Consider the following 18,062-nt stretch of genomic DNA (forward strand, 5'->3'; position numbering starts at 1 on the left):
ACCTTTCTTCTTTGCTTTGCACTTTGTGGTTGGCATCAGAAATATCCAGGCTTTTACTGAAAACTGATTTACTACAGCGGGACAGAAAGAACAGAGAGGATAATTACAGCACTATCCTGAGCTACTTGTATAATTACTGCTCTCTTCTAGAACATGCTGTGACTTCATATAACACACAGGCCCACCGCTGTAAACGTATTCCTCATCGGAGGGCCAATCGTTCCTACAAAATCGTTACGGAGGGCAGCGGGAAGTCAGAGTGAGAGTTATGGAAAGGGTAAATCAAATCAAATGAGATAAAGACAAATAAAAAGGGATGACGAAGACTACAGTTAAAGGTACAGTTAAAGTTTTACGAGATATTCTTCACCTTTATGGCGTTTTTCGGAATAGTACGAATACTGCAGTGTTCACAGGTCCTCTGTGACCTTCACATATTTTCCGGGTGTTTATATTGTATTCTCTGATACCTCTGTCCGTGCTGGTTCATGTCGATAGCTCGTCGTACAGGTACAGGAGATCCTCCCTCAGTTACGCTCAGTACCTCCATGGACTTACGCTCCGGTCTCCTCTTATTGTGTCTGGTCAGCAGAGGAGAGTCCACCCGCTTCCTTGGAGGGTCTGTAAGAAATGCAGGCTCTTTAATCTGCTACAGGAACATATGTGAAACCTGAACACATCCTCTAAAGAGAGTGAAAGAAAATAAAGCTCATTACCAATCTCATTTCGTGGAGGAAGGTTCTGGTCTTCATGGCTGGGATACCTCTCCTTACGGTCCAGCAGCAGGAAGTAGATCATTTTCTCCTGGTTGTCACTAAGAGTTAAAACGAGAGACGACTGTAAGATCTAATCAAAGGGGGTTTCCTTCTACCTAATCATCTGTCGCTGATAGGCTGCAGGAATCTACAGTCAGGGCTGGATAGATATCAGGCAGAGAGTCACTTCTTCACATCCTTCAATGGATTTTTCCTACAACTACGTTGCGATTAGATGCACAAAAGTCCAAAATAACCCTGTTTGTTAACAGTAACTATTCTAATGTAGAATCCTAAACATAAATCTTTGCACAACACATAACTTATAATACAATCTTGCACTACTGTATATTTCATATTTCATTCCTACTCTGCATATAGATATATATTCTATTTAATCATGCATACATCTACATATGTATGCATATGTGCTCAGCATATATAGCATCTAACCAGACAGAAGTATATTTACAATAAATTACAATAGATATACAGCTATGGGGGTGATACAGATGGGGGACTGGAAGACATGTTAAATATATATAGCATTTTAAAGATACCACATCTGGTTAGATGCTATCTACATTTCATTGGCTTTGTACAGTACATGTACGCTGCACAATGACAATAAAGTTGAATCTAATCATATCTAATAAAACCTTATAGTAGTGTCTTTTTTATTTTTTGAAAAACAGCAAGGCCTAGCTTTACAAAGCTGCCCCTTTTGATAACTTAACCCTTTATTCACCATACTCACACAGTAACAAACCATACACTTATCTTTCCGATCAGGTTTAATGTAATTACTGGATAATGTATAGCAGATAGTGAATAATATGAATGAAGATGAACAAGATGGACACTAATCTGAAATCCATCCAGTGAATATTAATATTCATATAGTTAAAAAGCTGATCTAAAAAATGAATAAATGACTGAGAGATTGGAATTGACCCAATTTAAAATGAATTAAGCTGCCAGGGAAGATACAAATGTTAAACCTGGAACAACCATAAACTTTGTAATGACTGACTTTTAATTGTAATTAAATTGCCAATCATTAGACTGAAATCTTCTCCCTTCTCCTCAGCTCAAATGCTGTCAATTAATCAGCCAAACTCTGCTAATGAAGCTAATGCTTAACGCAAACCTATAGCCAGTTTAGCAGTGTGTGTATCTGTGTGTGTGTGTGTGTGTGCGAGAGAGAGAGAGAGAGAGAGAGAGAGACATCCAATATACAATTCCAGCTAAATGTTTTAAACTTTGGGCCCCAACTTTTGGTATAATGAGTCACTTTCATTCTAGCTACATTAGCCTTGTAGCTCCAGTGCAAAGACATCATGATTTCCTGAGTACACTTGGGTTCAGACAGAAATTCAGCAAAAATAGAATTTGGATTTATATTGCCATAAAATCAAAAAGAGACAAAATACTGAACAGAACAGTGGGATAAGAACAAAAGTATCCATAGATGTAGGTTTGAGGCGAGAAACTAAATTAATGAAAGTTAATAAAGTTAGTAAAGAGGCATAATGACGCTGCTCTGTAAATGGAAATAGTTCTAGTTTGTGGTAAATAGGCATGATATTAATATTTAGAGCTCAGCTAATGGATCACGGAACACCGGCAGTGTGAAATCAGACCTACACCAATAACCCCAGTCTTAAATGTCCAAAACACTTTAAAAAACAGAATAAATTCTTCCTTATAAGGGACTATAAAGGATCTCTGAGTGAAATCAGATGCTTGGTGTGGGAACATGGTTATGACAGAGGGTATGAACTTGCAGGGTAGACAGTAAAAGCAGACTCATAATCGCAGTCTGGCTAAATCACGCCGGATTCATCCATCAGCCACGTTAGAGAGGTGAGCGCACACAGCCGAGCGTGCAGGTGGTAATTGTGGGAGGTTTGGGGGATGAGGGATGAAAGAAGGTGAACAGGCTTCGCTAAAGGTGCTGTGGGCTTAATAGCCGTGAGAAACAGAGACATAAAACATTTCTGTGCTTGAATAAAGTGCCTCGAAGCAAATATTTTCAGGAGAAGCTCGTATTTAGAGAAGAGTTAGTGCGAGACAGGGGACTAGGCTGAAATCATGCAGGAATACAGTACTGTTTTGTGTTTTTTTTTTTTTAACCGAATCTATTTCTACTATAAATGTATCCTGTGTAGAAATAATTTTAATACTTTCACATTTAAAATATTTGTGAATTAGGCTTTAAAGCCATGTTCAGCGGTGGCGACTTTAAAGTCTGAACATTTTCTGAGCTCCATATTCAGGTTATGCAAATCATCAGTAAAAGCCTTAAAACAGAAACTCCTCTTAAACCTAAAAAAAAATTAAGGATGGAAAAAATGTGGATAGAAGAAAGACAACTATAAAATGATGCAGCATGAAAGGGAGAGATGTTTTAATAATAAGAAAAAATTAAATATACAGAGAGGTCGAAATAAATGTATACACACTTCAACAGTTGTTATTTATGGCCTTCTTAAAAATTGAATTATGGCAGCAGGTGTGTAGTATTATGTTTCCTCTAAAGATGTCGCACCATCGTTGATGTTATCATGTGAGCTTCAGAAGAGAGCCAAAGAAAATGGCAGAGGCACGCTTGACTTTTCAGCAGCGCAAAATAATTTTGAAGCGGTAATGTAAATCTGGAAATGTGTGTGAAGTTCAATGGCAATGGCGACGTGCATTTGGAACAGAAACACCAACACGGCTAACAATGGCACGAATTGTTCTTACAGTAGTTCGCCGAAATTGACCACTTTGAGCACCTAATATGATAATAATTCGAACATGACCTACAGCTACCCATAGATATTTATATAAATTTTCATCATAACATTTTTAGGCATATATTTTTTCATGTTGAAGTGTGTATATATTTTTTGGGCCCCTCTGTAGTGATTCATTAATAAATCTAAATCTTATAGAATCTTATTTATTCATTTATAAATAAATCTTATAGAAGAACAGTTACGTTAATTGTCGCATAAATAGTCCTACTATGAAATTAGTGCAGTGTATAAAATAGCACTTGATCCAGCACATACACTATATTTTGCATTTTGTTTTTTGTTTTTTATATTTTTTAAAAGAACTCAATGCTTCAGCATACCAAGACATTTTGAACAATTTCATGCTCCCAACTTTGTGGGAACAGTTTGGGGCCCTTCCTGTTCCAACATGACGGCAAACCAGTGCACAAAGCAAGGTCCATAAAGACATGGATGAGTGAGTTTGGTGTGGAGGAACTGGACTGGCCTGCAAAGAGTCCTGACCTCAACACCTTTGGGATGAATTACAGCAGAGACTGTGAGCCAGGCCTCCTCGTTCAACATCAGTGCCTGACCTCATAAATGCGATTCTAGAGGAATGGTCAAAAATTCCCATAAACACTCTCCTAAACCTTGTGGAAAGCCTTCCCAGAAGAGTTGAAGCTGTTATAGCTGCAAAGAGCGGGCCAACTCCATATTAATCTCTACAGATTAAGAATTAAAGTTAATGTGCATGTAAAGGCAGACGTCCCAAAACATTTGGCAATACAGTGTATATAGCATATTGTTATTAAAGAGTGAGGCAGATGTAAGCGCATGTAATTTATTGTGTAACTGTGGATACGAGGCAAAAACCACACCAAACGTAAGATATACTGTGGCACATGACAACAATCTACCATAAAAGCTCCCTTGACAAAGAGGCTGGAGTTTAAACAGTGGTGCTAAACAAGGCATGACGAGACACTGGTGGGAGTGATTAAAGTGGCATGTGATGTGCTTGGGCTGATGGGTAGGGTAGTTCTGGGCTACCAGTGCTACCATGACACATACCACTGTGTACCGTTTGACAACTTAATTAAGCCACAGGATACCAAATTCTATCTACATTTTCTGCACATACTACACAGGAAGCATAGAGTCTATACCACAAGACAGGGGACACCCTGAACGGGGTGACAACCCACTGCAAGGCACAATTAAGCACGCACTCATTCACCTGTTCACACACTACAGACAAATTAAAGATGATAATCAGCCTACAGTGCATGGACTGGAGGAGGAAACTGGAGCACACAGATGAAACCCCTGAAGCACAGGAAGAGCATGCAAATTCCACATACAGAGGCAGGAATCGAACCCACAACCCTGGAGCTGTGAGGGAAATGTGCTAACCACTAAGCCACTGTGCTTTCCAAGAGGATAAATGAATTTAAAATACATAAATAAGATACTAAATCAATTTGGGATTATGTAGATCTGATCAGATGGAAAGTTGAATTAAAAGACGTTAAACAATTTTGTTAAGATGTTCAATCAATTACATATATATAGCACTCTTTACTGAAAATTCAGTCTGTACATCCAGAGTGTTTTACTTTGTGTTACTCACTCGTCGGACAGCAGGTCTTTCATCAGTTTGTTCTTGTCCCGGAAGCAGCCGAGAGAGTGCATGCTCTCCAGCACGTCTGGGTCGATGTCTTCAGCCGAGGGCAGTGTGCGGATCGCCACTTTCCGAGGAACAGGCTGCTCCGGCTCCGGCTCGTTCTTCCCTCCGCTGCGAACAAACGTATGGAAATGAGAATTGCTTTAATATCACAAGACGCAGAATCCTGTGTAATATTAATGCACATTTACATCTTGATGCATTGTTTTGTCTTTCTTTTTTTAAATTAAGTCATTTTTAAAATCCGTGGCATGGCCACGCACGGTGTTGTCATAGATTTTGAATGCATCCAGTAAGCTCTCTTGAAAGCAAAGCATGAGGATAAATGGAGTTAAGTAGTGGTAAGAAGAGACAAAGAGGGCTGTAATGGATGGATGAGAAATGAGAACACTTGTCAAAGTTGCATCAGCTCCATGTGAGTCTGTGGTCTTTAATAAAGCTCTGAACAGCAGGAGGCAGAGACACACACTGAGCCGCAGGAGGCTTACGGCTCTCCCTCAGATATACATGCACACAAACACAAACAAAGACATTATTTCTTTCTTCATTACTAAACCTTCCAAGGCCATTTATCACAACAGCCTGCATGCACACAAACACATAATGGGTCAAAGGCAAAAAACAAACATGGTTTTGCAATTTCATACAGACTAATGGCAGTACTTAAAACTAATATCAAGCAATATACTTTTATTGGCTCAAATATCTAATAAGAATAAAAACTTCTAAATGGAAAACAAAACGGAAATTGTATTTTAACTGAAATCGTCTTAACAAGAACCTCTCAGAGATAAACAGCAGTTATTTTAGTGGGGTTTTCTAGTGTAGTTTTTGTGTATTGGAGCTGCTAAAGCTTCTCTAATAAGTAGATTACAGGCTCAGTGTTAATGTTGTATATTTTCATCTTCCATATTTGTTCACTTGTCATATTACAGTCAAACGCAGGAGGCTAAGTCACCAGGATTTCGTAAAAATGACACCAAACCACCAATTCTGGATCAGTTGTTTTTGCTTTAAAAATAACGTATAGGTGCCAATGCTTTTTCTCAGCCCACATGGCTTTTCCAGTGATAATAAGTTCGTTAGTAGCAATACTCAGTGTTACAAATTGGGAACATTTCTAACACCCCAAAGCTGTGAATGCCGGGTTTCACATCAGCATATCACCATCTCAGTGACTTTACATTGTCGATGCTGATTACACATAAAACTTAATCAGCATTTTCCCATTCTCAATTTTTTTCTTTTTTGCTTTGTACATGTCCAACTCCATCCACAAGAACCACCACCACCAAGACTCTGGAAAGATTATTTAAAAAGGATTTCACACCTGGACTCATGTCTATGAAGTAAAAATACGCATTTTAACGCATGTTAATTCTTCTTGATATTTACATTTACGGTATTATTTTACTGTGAAAATGTCAAGCTGCTAAACTCTACACTAAATACAATGTGCCTTTTTTTGAGGATGTTAATAAAACATTTCTGATATTATTTAGAATCTCTTTCTGACAACGTTTGTGAATAACTCGTTCCATATTAAATAGAAAAGATTTCTGAGAGTAATATATTGCCTGACCTTTCTAATAGTAATATATAGCTTTTTGCTCTGTTTAAATCCAATTTATTTTGTTTTTGACCCATATGCAACTGATAAAACTGCTAACACACACACACACACACACACACACACACTAAGACTGATTCATACTTACATGTACCATGTATGCTTCTGTATCTGTTCTAACTGTAATAAAAGAAAAGTTAATCAAAACCGCAGGAAATTCACTTCCATCAATATTATTCAATTATATTTACATGACTGAAATTACAAAATGGCAATTAAATTAAAAAAATTAAAAAAAAAAAAGATAGAAAGCTAAAGTCATTTCATGTTGTCAAGCTGTGTCGCAAATTTCCTGCATCAGCATCCCAGCCTCTGATTTCAGGCTTTCACTGGAGACGCTACAGAGACCCAGAGAGCATATCAACTCAGCCTCTAATTAGACTGCAGGCCGACAGAGCACCACGACACAAGCTCACAAGGGTCATCACTGTGTTACGTGTCGATGAGAAAGATCGTACCGATATTAAGCCGTGACTTAATAACACCAGGCTGTAAAAATATGATCCTCGGATATAATCCGGTGGAACCGGGTGATAATGCGGGGTTTGCGTCCAGGGCTGAGCCGTAGGGACTTCGGTACGAGCTGATTAGAAAACAACAGGAGTCTGACGAGGTATCAGTGGCACCATAACTCATCGACTCATCAGCTTCATCAGGGCATATTATGGAAATGCCCTGCTATCGCTGTGAACACATTGTGGAGTATGTGCCAGGGAAGAGCTCGGGGGGTTCAGGCTTTTCTCCCCCTGAGTGGTGAATCTCTGTCAGAGCTCTGCACTCGGATTTACCAGACAGGAATGTGCTGCGCCATGAATTTTGAACATGTGAATGTTTAGTCTTATTTTTAGATTCTAGTTGCATTTATTGAGGGGCGGCGCAGAGGCTCACTGCTGTTTCCGGGTCCATGATTTAACCCTGAGCTTTACAGTCTCTGTCTCATGACCCGGCCTCAGAGGTACGAGGCGAACCATTAAACCGTCGTGTGGATCAGAATATACACTGTTCAGTCATAACATTATGACCACCTGCCTAATATTGTGTCAGTCCCCCTTTTGCTGCTAAAACAGCCCTGACCCGTCGAGGCATCGACTCCATTAGATCCCTGAAGGTGTGCTGTGGTAACTGGCACCAAGATGTTAGCAGCCGATTCTTTAAGTCCTGTAAGTTGCTAGGTTGGTCCTCCTTGGGCCACACCTTGCAATTTAAAGGACTTAAAGAATACTTACAGGACCTAAAGGTACTTAAATAATACTTTTGATAGATACTGACCACTGCAGACCGGGAACACCCCACTAGAGCTGCAGTTTTGGAGATGCTCTGATCCAGTCGTCTAGCCATCAAAATTTGGCCATTTGGATTTGGCCCTCGCTCAAATCCTTACGCTTGCCCATTTATCCTGCTTCTAACACATCATCATTGAGGACAAAATGTTCACTTCCTGCCTAATATATTCCACCCACTAACAGGTGCCATGATGAGGAGATAATCACCTGTCACTGCTCATAATGTTATGCTTGATCGGTGTAGTTACTGAATAATGTGGACTATAATCAATAATGGAATAATCCAGGAAATTAAGTAGTTACATTGAATTAAATTTAAAATAAAGGCTCCTAATTCTTTATTTTTTCTGGATTTGTCTACAGATTAGTTTAGTTTATTAACACTTGCATCTGTCTCAATATGTATACATTCCTAGTTCCAAAAGTACATTTATTTTCCAAATCCAATTCGATTTCTTACTTTTTGTTACAGGATCCTATATAAAAATAACTTTTCTCTGATATCTGATTCACCATTTTTCCTGTTTTTTGTTTGTTTGTTTTTTTTTTGCTATTGGCCTGATACAGATGCTGGGTATCGGCTCGTTTCCATTTCTACCTGTAGCTCCTGCTTCACTCACAAGTCACATTTTAGACAATGAGAAAGATAAGTTTGGTCGAGTAACTGACAAACCAAAAAGCACAGAGAGCATTTAGCTCTGCTCATGGCTACACCGCTGACACAGTGCTATTATTTCTGATCAGTCAGTCGCGGGTCCGTAAAGACAGATCTATTAGATATTCCTCTAGAAGTGAAAAGGACAGGGATGTTTCAAAGAGCCGGTATTAAGATAAGCTCATAAACCCTCAGGCCTTCTGCCATGAAAGAGAGATGGAGAAAGCGCCTGTCATGTGAATCGTCTACAGTCATGCTGAATCGCATTAGTTCTGCTGGGTGTTTACCTGAATTGGCAGCGACCAAACCCAGACTCTGACTGGAAATACGATGAACACAGTGACACATCACCCCAGGAACACAGGTGTGTGTGTGTGTGTTTATGTGTGTATGGAAAGATCCCGCTGAGGCTGTGTGCTCAGTACTGTCACCACCTGTGAGTCTTGAGTGCATCTGATATAAAGAAACATCGATGCTGGAATAAAACTCTACTGTAATGCATTTCAGGACTGAACCCAAAGATTTGAAGGAAACACAATTCATTTCCTGTCTGCTGGATTGAGACCGAAGATACGTCTGTCTACAGGAAACAGCCTGTCACCTAAAAAATCTAGCCTTGCAGGGAACCTTCGAAGAACGCAAACGCAATTCCAATCCTTTTAATTTAGTGTGTCTGATCTTACAGAATTACAGAAGTACATTTAGCTATTCACATTTTTTTTTTCATCATGTACACCCATCACATGGGTCATTGTTTATTTAGAAAATGACCAGTTTCCACCCTCAGATGCTCCACCCACAAATCCCAAAGTGTCTAATTAATTTTGCTCACTTTTTTCAGAGTATTTATCAGTCCCCCTAAGATTTAGCTTTTTTGTGATCGAAGAAATGAACAAAATCAAGCAAACTTCCCAATATTTGAAGATGCTTGTAATTTTCCAACAGCTTTTCCACAGACTTGGGCTAAGACGTGGCATGTGACGTCATCATACACTCAGTCACCCAATTCATAGAAGGTAATTACATACAGCATGTATATTCTGGTTGGAGTTTAAAAAAAAAAAGAATCCTGTTTTTACCAATTTCACTAATTCAAGTAGTTTTCCTCAAGTGATTTAGTGGAGATTATCTACAGAGCTTGGACTAACCGTGAGTCTTTTAGCTGCGTTCACTTCGATCATTCCCCTCAGAAGGTTCTGGCAGTCAGGAGGGATAAAGTGAGGCATATGGAACACTCCCAGCTTCACCTTCTCCAGCAGATTCCTCAGGTTGTCGTCGTCGAACGGCAGAGCACCCTGACACACACACACAACATCGTAAAGGATGAAAAGAAGACTGTGTACACGCTAACAAACTGCAAAACACATATCAGACACAAGGAAAACATGTGAACGATGCAGAAGCGACCGAGACGTGTTTATCAAAGTCAAATAGAATCAGACCGCCAAACAGAGACAATTAGCATGGTTTCATGCTGAGCTGACTTTATCTTCTTTATTTCAGCACAGCCCCTGACCTAACACAGACTGCTGCTTTTGTCAAATGATGTGCATGACACATAGATGTGACAGGCGCCAGGCCCGTGTAACAGATGATGTAATCAGACAAAAGCTAGCGGCCACTGTCACTAAAACAAAACGCAGATGTCTGGGGAAGGGGGAAAAAAGGAAAAAAGAACAAAGCAATTCCCTCTCCAATGCAAAATCTTGGAGTAGAGCAGAGAGAAGCTGCTTTTGTTCTGAAAGAAGACTGATTGTTTCGTAAGGTGAATATAGGTATAATGGAAAAAACGCAAATACGGCGGCTGAGAAAGGAATCAATCAGGTTTGTAATAAAGGTGTAGCACCTGCTTTGGGTGCAATGTGGCCTTCGACACAGAACAACCTCAAAGAAAGAGAGCAATCACATGTCCGGCGTTTAATAAAAGTCAGCTTTGCTAATATTTGCTAATTATTTCCATTGTCCTTGAAAAGAATTAAACACAACGCAGTGTGCTGTTAGGGAAAAATAATCAACATGGAGTATTGTGGTTCAGCCTAAAGTGACACGAAGTGGGTGACATCAATAACTCATGTATTTCTTTTAATTTCCAAATGATTTTGAACAATTTTAAACAGATATAAGCAACCATTTACAGTTACATTTAATGTTACAGAACGTTCATGAGATCAGGGAGTCGGCCATTTTAAAATGTTTCAACTGCACTGGAACTTTCTTTCTGTAACCATATCCCACAATGCACTGCAAAAAAAAATAAATAAATAAATAAAAATGAATTAAAAATAAATACAGGGAGTATCAACACTCACTATGATCACTTACTGGAAATTACATCATATTTTCTGAAGCCTCTCAGCTTGAGAAAAAAAAAATGATGGATGAACCCTTAGACAACTTTCATACTTCATTTTATTTGTTTATTTATTTTTCTGACATGCTATATACAGTTTATTTGAGTCTAATTACTGTTTCATTATGTTATGGTGTTTAATGATCGTCAGTCTACGATCCTGCTTTCACCACGACACATTTATATGACATATAAAACTAAAATGTTAGTTTTATGCTGGACTCATTTGCCAGGAATTGACAGTCATCAGCATCCCAATGGTGTAGTGTACCTAAACTAGGGAGCTAGGGAGCTAGGGTGCTGTTTAAGACACCACCAAGTTATCTCCTGATATCACTTACATTATAGCACCTTTAACAGACATTCCCTCATCATCCTCACATTTGTCTCTCTTTCTTGAAGTAAATAAGTCAAGAGGTCTGTAAGTGCAGACTGTCATGCTACGAAGTGCTCAATCCTAAAGACTTTCACGTGGCGAAAATATATTATTCATTCATTTACATTATAGACGCTCCTACTCTCAGAGAATAAATCCACACTTTCTGACCTGAGAATTCATCAGCTCTGTGGAATGATGATAAATCAGTACTAACACAGTTCTACTGAGCTCTCCTGTCTGACTCAGTGCTTGAAATAAAGAGCAAAATTATGGTACAGATTATTCCATTTTTATGAAGATTTTTACTAAATTAAATCTTAAGCACAGATATTACTTAGCACCTATTAAGGATATTTTAAGAAATAATCAGGAAAATTTACTACTAATTAAAAAGCTGCTAAAGAGACACTGCAGTGGAGCTATATACATTATGTGAACATCAGATTCTGAGTCATTTATTCTCTCTTTCTCTTGTTGGACTTCAATTCTGTTACTTTTCCAAAGATAATGAAGCAGAGCCTGATCAAGTGCCTGGACGAGCCTTTTAAGATCTGATTAAGAGCCAAATTTCCTCCATATTGAGAATGACTATATATGGACTGAATACCTGAGGTTTTAAAACTCTCTCTCTCTCTCTCTCTCTCTCTCTCACACACACACACACACACACACACACACACACACACACACACACCCTACACTAGAATGTCTGAATTCTTTCTTTCTGATTGTTTGCACATTTGTTTGGTTTAGGACACTTTATAAGCACCTTTGTTTCAGTTCTATCTTTGTGAAGTACACGCTCAGTACGTTATGATGTTTTTTGACTACCCATTTTGTTGACTACCCTGTTCTCGACTCTGTTCTTGCCTAGCCTATGTGGATTTCATTAAGCATGTTTGTTCTTTGTCTTAAATTTCTTTTAATTTTTATTTATTTTTTTAATTTTTTTAATTGGATTGTTCACCAGCATTGTTTTGCCTTTACCTGTTCCTAATATTTTGACAGTTCCTTCCTTTTTTGACATTTTTTTTTTTTTTTAGGAATAAACCTCCTGCATTTGCATCCAACCTCCAAGCACCTGCCTCATGACAAAGACATGCATCCTAATCCTGATGGGCTGAATCACCGTATCCCGCATCATACTTTTTCAGCATTTTACAACAGCAGATATTTAGGATGGTTGCTTGAGAGCTAAGAGGTTACAAAAAACTCATTCATTTTTCAGCGAGTGTGTCACGATTCTGTAGAGGTGCTGGATGTGCTTGCAGATTTGTATTTAATGTGCAAACAAACAAGCAAAACTGTGAAAAACATGAGCTATGGATAGAATGCAAAAACAAAGACTATGAATGCTGTGGCACACACACACACACACAGTAACAACAAAAGCTTGATAAGAAAACATACAAAACCAGAACGAATGTAGGGCTGCTTATTCAGAGTAACAGGTGTAACTAAACAGCAGGACAATGGATGTGCTGGGGCTGATGGGTAATGTTGTCCAGTGTCAATTGCATCATAACCATGGCTGTATCCGAAATCACGCACCATGACAGCTGCTACTGATTCGGCTCATGATTCACGGTCACATGACCTACGACATCAGCTTAACTGCAAAACAATAACTACAGCACCAACACTTATAAAGAGCTGATGCACTGCCTTCCAATATTTATGATTCTTCAACAGTCCCACTATCTTCTGAGATAGCACAGTGTGCAGAGTTTCCATACTGTTAAATATTAGGGATAAATATTAATTTAATTTTTAAAAAATTCTTCTGTTTTTTTTATTTCTGAAAAGCTGCTTTAAGACGATATCCATTGTTAAAAGCACTGTACAAATAAACTGAATTGAATTGAAGTACAATAGAAGCAGTAGGTCATCTGGGAATTTCTCACCTGCTTATTTATTCAGACATACAGTGGCACCTTCTGCGTTATAAATCTTTTGCTTAAGAATTGAAATGCATTGAATTTTGCAGGAAATTTGCATCGGGATACGAAATAACCGTACTGAATGTCAGCTAAGTTGTGCGTACGTCCGGGAGGTAACTTCCTGTGAGGCCCCTTGACTCTTGGATATTGGTAATATTGGTAATATCTTTGCGTGGCTGGAACAGATTATCTGCATTTACATTATTTGTTATAGGAAAAGTCATATCGCAATATGAATTTTCACCTTAATTAAATTCGTATGTCAAGGTTCCACTGTATTTCTGCTTTGGTGTACTGCTGTATAGTAGGGTATTAGGAATATCTTCTACATCACTATTTCATCTACCAGAACCTTACAGTAACCCAGGCTCCGGTTCGAACCAGTGACCCTGTTGTTGTGCTTCTTGCTGCACTACCCATGTTACAAAATATTACAAAAGGAATTTTGCATTTAAAAAAAAAATGCTAAACACACACACACACATCTAACACCCTATTTTCTTCCACTATCTAAACAAAGCAAGAGTTGATATGCTTGAACTGTTATGATGGAGACCTAATTACCCGCCTCTAATCTAATCCGGACCAATAGCCTTGTAGTGCCTGAGCTGAACAAATTTTCTCTCTTCAGTGCCAGAAAAATGCAGAATGATTCCAAATTAGGCACTGCGTCTAAAAACCAAAAAAACAAAAAAAAAACAAAAAAACAAAGCTCTCTGTTTTCTTGGATCATAAACACCCACATGAACAGAAGGAAATGGAAACATTCATTTATTTGGATCATTAATTTAATCAGAGGGGATATCCTTATGCTGATCTTCGCTGCCTGCTGACATCTGAGAGAATCTTTCATTTTCTAATTAAGACTTTTGAACATGAGTAAGAAATCTTGGAGATAACTTCGGAGTTGTTGGGGAAGAGCGACGGAATGGTAAACAAAATGGTAAACTTACCACTAAAAGTGCAAAGAGGATGACCCCACAGCTCCAAACATCTGCTTTCCTGCCATCATACTTCTCTCCCTGTCACAGAGAGAGAGAGAGAGAGAGAGAGAGAGAGAGAAGTAGTGTGTGTGTGTGAGAGAGAGGAAGAGTGAAGAGAGAGAGACAGAACGAGAGAGGGAGAGACAGAAAGAGAGAGAGAGAGAGAGAGAGAGAGAGAGAGAGAGAGAAGGGAGTGTGTGTGTGTGTGTGTGTGTGTGTGTGTGAGAGAGAGAGAGAGAGAAGGGAGTGTGTGTGTGTGTGTGTGTGTGTGAGAGAGAGAGAGAGAGAGAGAGAGAGAGAGGTGGTTAGAGGGCAGCGTGGTCTGAGAGCTACATTAGAAGAGATGGCTCTGAGAGTACACTTACCCTGATCACCTCTGGGCAGGCGTAGTGAGGAGATCTGAAAGAGAAAAAAGATGGATGAAGAAGAGACAGACATGATAGACTGTGTTTCTTGTATTGAGTGTGTAAAACACATGCAAACATGATAACACCCAGTAAAATGTGTGCAAGCTGAAATTCCCACAGATTCGACAAGCATGCGCTGTCCTTTTTGCATGTTTATTAATGTAAATAATATGAGATCCGGGGCATGAAAATAATCATTTAGCACAAGCAAAGTTATATACTAAACCATTTAGGAATAGTAATTGTGTGTGCCTGTGTGTCATGGTGAAGCCGGAATCGACACTGAACTATATTACCCATCAGCCCTGGTATGTCACATGACTACATCATGTCTCCAGTGATCACACATACCCATGTGTATGTGATGTTCTATGTTCCTGTTTTTTGCCTTATTCCAAGTGGTTTATTGTTTCACAGTTTTGGTTGTTTGTGTTGCACTGTTTCGATAAAATCTGCATTTGCCTTCGCTGCCTCTAAAAATTTGTAACTCTGTGTAATTTAGTACTCCTGAAAAGAAGGTGTTATATTTACAGAAATATCTCAGTTTCTCTCAGTTTTCATCATTTAACTTCTGATACACTATTTATACTACACTATGATACAGTTCACGTTTCTTTTTGTGTCAGTTTCTTAGATTTTCTTTTATGTTTTTAGGTGTATTCTCAGAGTTTTCACAGGTTCTGCTCGACTTTTTTTTACGCTCGATTGCTTTACATTACTATGCATCAATACACCAAGGCTAGTTCCTTGTACGTGTAAAACTGTTTGGCAAAAAAGCTAATTCTGATTCTTAATATGTTTATTCAGGACATACTCAAGAAAGTTAAGGAAAAGTTTTTTCTTTTTTTTTTTCATTCACACGTTCCATATAAACAGCATATACGTTCATTTTGCTGTAACAGAGCAACCAACACTAGTTTCAGTTTCTGGACTCTTCCGGAAGTTTGACTATCAAGAACAAATCCCATATGAGCAAAAACATTATCTTCACATTAACTATTCAGCTTCTACATTTACATTTCTGGCATTTGGTAGAAGCCCTTATCCAGAGCGAAGTACTTTGAAGTCTCTATCAGTGTGTACATTAACCCTGGTTCCATAGGTCAAAGACTTAGCATACCATCAAACCTTAGCAAACCATCATCTGTGTTTTTTATTTCACACATAAAGCAAACAGGGAAAATAAAAGCTAGTTTAAGTGTTTCAGGAAGAGGTCGGTCTTCATTCGTCGTTTGAAGACGGTCAGTGACTCGGCTGTTCGGAAATCTTGGGGAAGTACATTCCATCACCTTGGTGCCAGAACAGAGAAGAGTCTTGATGTATACCTACCTCTTACCCTGAGAGATGGTGGGATCAGTCGAGCAGTGCGAGTAGATATGAGGGAGCGAGGAGTAATAGCTTTGTGGTAAGAGTGCTGGTCCATTCTTGGCTTTGTAGGTAAGCATCAGCGTTTCGAATCTGTGTGAGTCGCGCTGCTGCATTTTGGACCACTTGCAAAGTTTTATAGCTGGACATAACCAGATAAACAAAATCAACCAGAAACCTTTAATCACTAAAACTTTTACTAGCCTACATTTTCTACAATATTCATTAAGACGGTAAGTTTAAAGGTGATATATTATAAGCTTCCTTTTACGACGTTAATATGTTCGGCTCGGCCGCTGGCTCGCTGCCCGCCACTCGGCTGCTCTTCCTCTGACACTGCTGAATGATCCAATAATGTAACATTAGATTTTAATGACATCCTGCTAGAGGTCTGTAAAACTGCAGCCCAATAACTGTCAGAATTGTTTAACATATTTATGAGTAATGACCCGGACGGTTCAGTTGCTTGACAGAGCTGTCAGATGAAGCCAGGCGCTAGCATCGATGGAGGGATGTCAAAGAGTTCCTTCTGTAAACAGGGGATACCTGTTTGCAAATGTCTCATAGCATTATGCAAATGCATGCAAATGAAACCAATTTGCAGCAGGCAAACAGTAGCTTGTCAAAAAGCATCCTAATTAAATCAAGATTTTTCATAAACTCTGACGTGATGTTGTTGCAATGGCATCTTATTTGAAGGGAAATATTCTGTCCATTATCATATTATTATTATTACTCAGTGAATGCATGGAAAGGTAATGGATTCTGCCTCGACGACTGAATGCTACCGTTAGTTACCTTGCAATATAAGTATTGGCCTACTCCTGTGCATCATCATTAAAATACAGATTATTAAGCGATTAATAATGACTACACAATGTTTTAGCTGTTCATTAAACATATTGAAAAAGGAGTCATAAGGACTATTTCCAGCTGTTTAAATCTCATTACACCACAGTGACGATGAATTCTCTAATCAGATTGGTCATCAGGGGTTGACTCGTTTTCTATAGCAGCACGGCTCTGACAACATTTCCAGCTGTTATGCAAATCAGAGGTTCGTAGCAATATACGCATTCTAAATATCTGGAAATATCTTTCTATTGAAGCAGCACAGAGACTTTTATAATCATGTTATCATCCATCCATCCATCTTCTGTACCGTTTATCCCACACAGCGTAGTGGAGACTCCGAGAACAAGGCAGGGGACATGATGGAGAGGGAGACAAACCATCACACACACATACTCATTCACACACTACAGACAATTTAGAGATGTCAATCAGCCTACAATGCATGTCTTTAGACTCCTGAAACAGAAATAGAATGAAATATCTACACCTAATACTAAACAAGCTTAAAAAGTGCTGTTATGTAACAAAGAAAAATGTATAATTGTTGAAAAGAAGATGCGTTCTATAAAGAGATGTTTTTTTAATTAAAGGAGCCTCCAGTGTCAGGGCTTTGTAGCAGTCCACAGGTTTAACACCATGGAGTAGAAATCTTCTCAGTAACACGAGACATGACAATCTAGACTGTATTTCTTTGAAAAAAGAGTGATGGAAAGGATATTTATAGCTGCTATAATGAAAGTCGTAACAAAAAGCGAATTTGTTTCACAACATTAACCGCACCTATAAACGATAATATGTATAATCAACTTCGGGTGGTAACTGTAATCGTGCTTAGCAGCTGGTTGCATCATTATTCTCCTCTAACAACATGCCCGAGTGTGATTTATTCCTTACTTAAAGTAGTGACATGAATGTTACTCTGTCTGCTTGAATGTGCTCATATTGCCTTTTTAAATTTATTGTTCTATCCCCTGCTATATTAAACAATGCCACAGACAACTGAGAATAATT

At 38.7% G+C, this 18,062-nt stretch overlaps 1 protein-coding gene across 5 annotated transcripts in view; it reads right to left on the reverse strand.

The window, feature by feature from the left end:
• Nucleotides 1–18,062, reverse strand: part of brsk2b (BR serine/threonine kinase 2b) — a 171,130-nt gene that overhangs the window by 22,849 nt on the left and 130,219 nt on the right. For 3 of the 5 annotated variants that reach the window (XM_058382186.1, XM_058382187.1, XM_058382188.1), the window contains exons 6-13: nucleotides 14,790–14,823; nucleotides 14,395–14,463; nucleotides 9,921–10,067; nucleotides 6,923–6,954; nucleotides 5,151–5,315; nucleotides 717–814; nucleotides 471–621; nucleotides 3–71 (exon numbers count right to left, since the gene is read on the reverse strand). In XM_058382186.1, the coding sequence (XP_058238169.1) occupies nucleotides 3–71; nucleotides 471–621; nucleotides 717–814; nucleotides 5,151–5,315; nucleotides 6,923–6,954; nucleotides 9,921–10,067; nucleotides 14,395–14,463; nucleotides 14,790–14,823 (765 nt within the window). The remainder of the gene's footprint in view (nucleotides 1–2; nucleotides 72–470; nucleotides 622–716; nucleotides 815–5,150; nucleotides 5,316–6,922; nucleotides 6,955–9,920; nucleotides 10,068–14,394; nucleotides 14,464–14,789; nucleotides 14,824–18,062) is intronic. The other 2 variants (XM_058382189.1, XM_058382190.1) reach the window with 1 other exon arrangement.

The sequence above is a fragment of the Hemibagrus wyckioides genome, linkage group LG27, assembly GCF_019097595.1.
Source record: "Hemibagrus wyckioides isolate EC202008001 linkage group LG27, SWU_Hwy_1.0, whole genome shotgun sequence".
Taxonomy (NCBI): Eukaryota; Metazoa; Chordata; class Actinopteri; order Siluriformes; family Bagridae; genus Hemibagrus; species Hemibagrus wyckioides.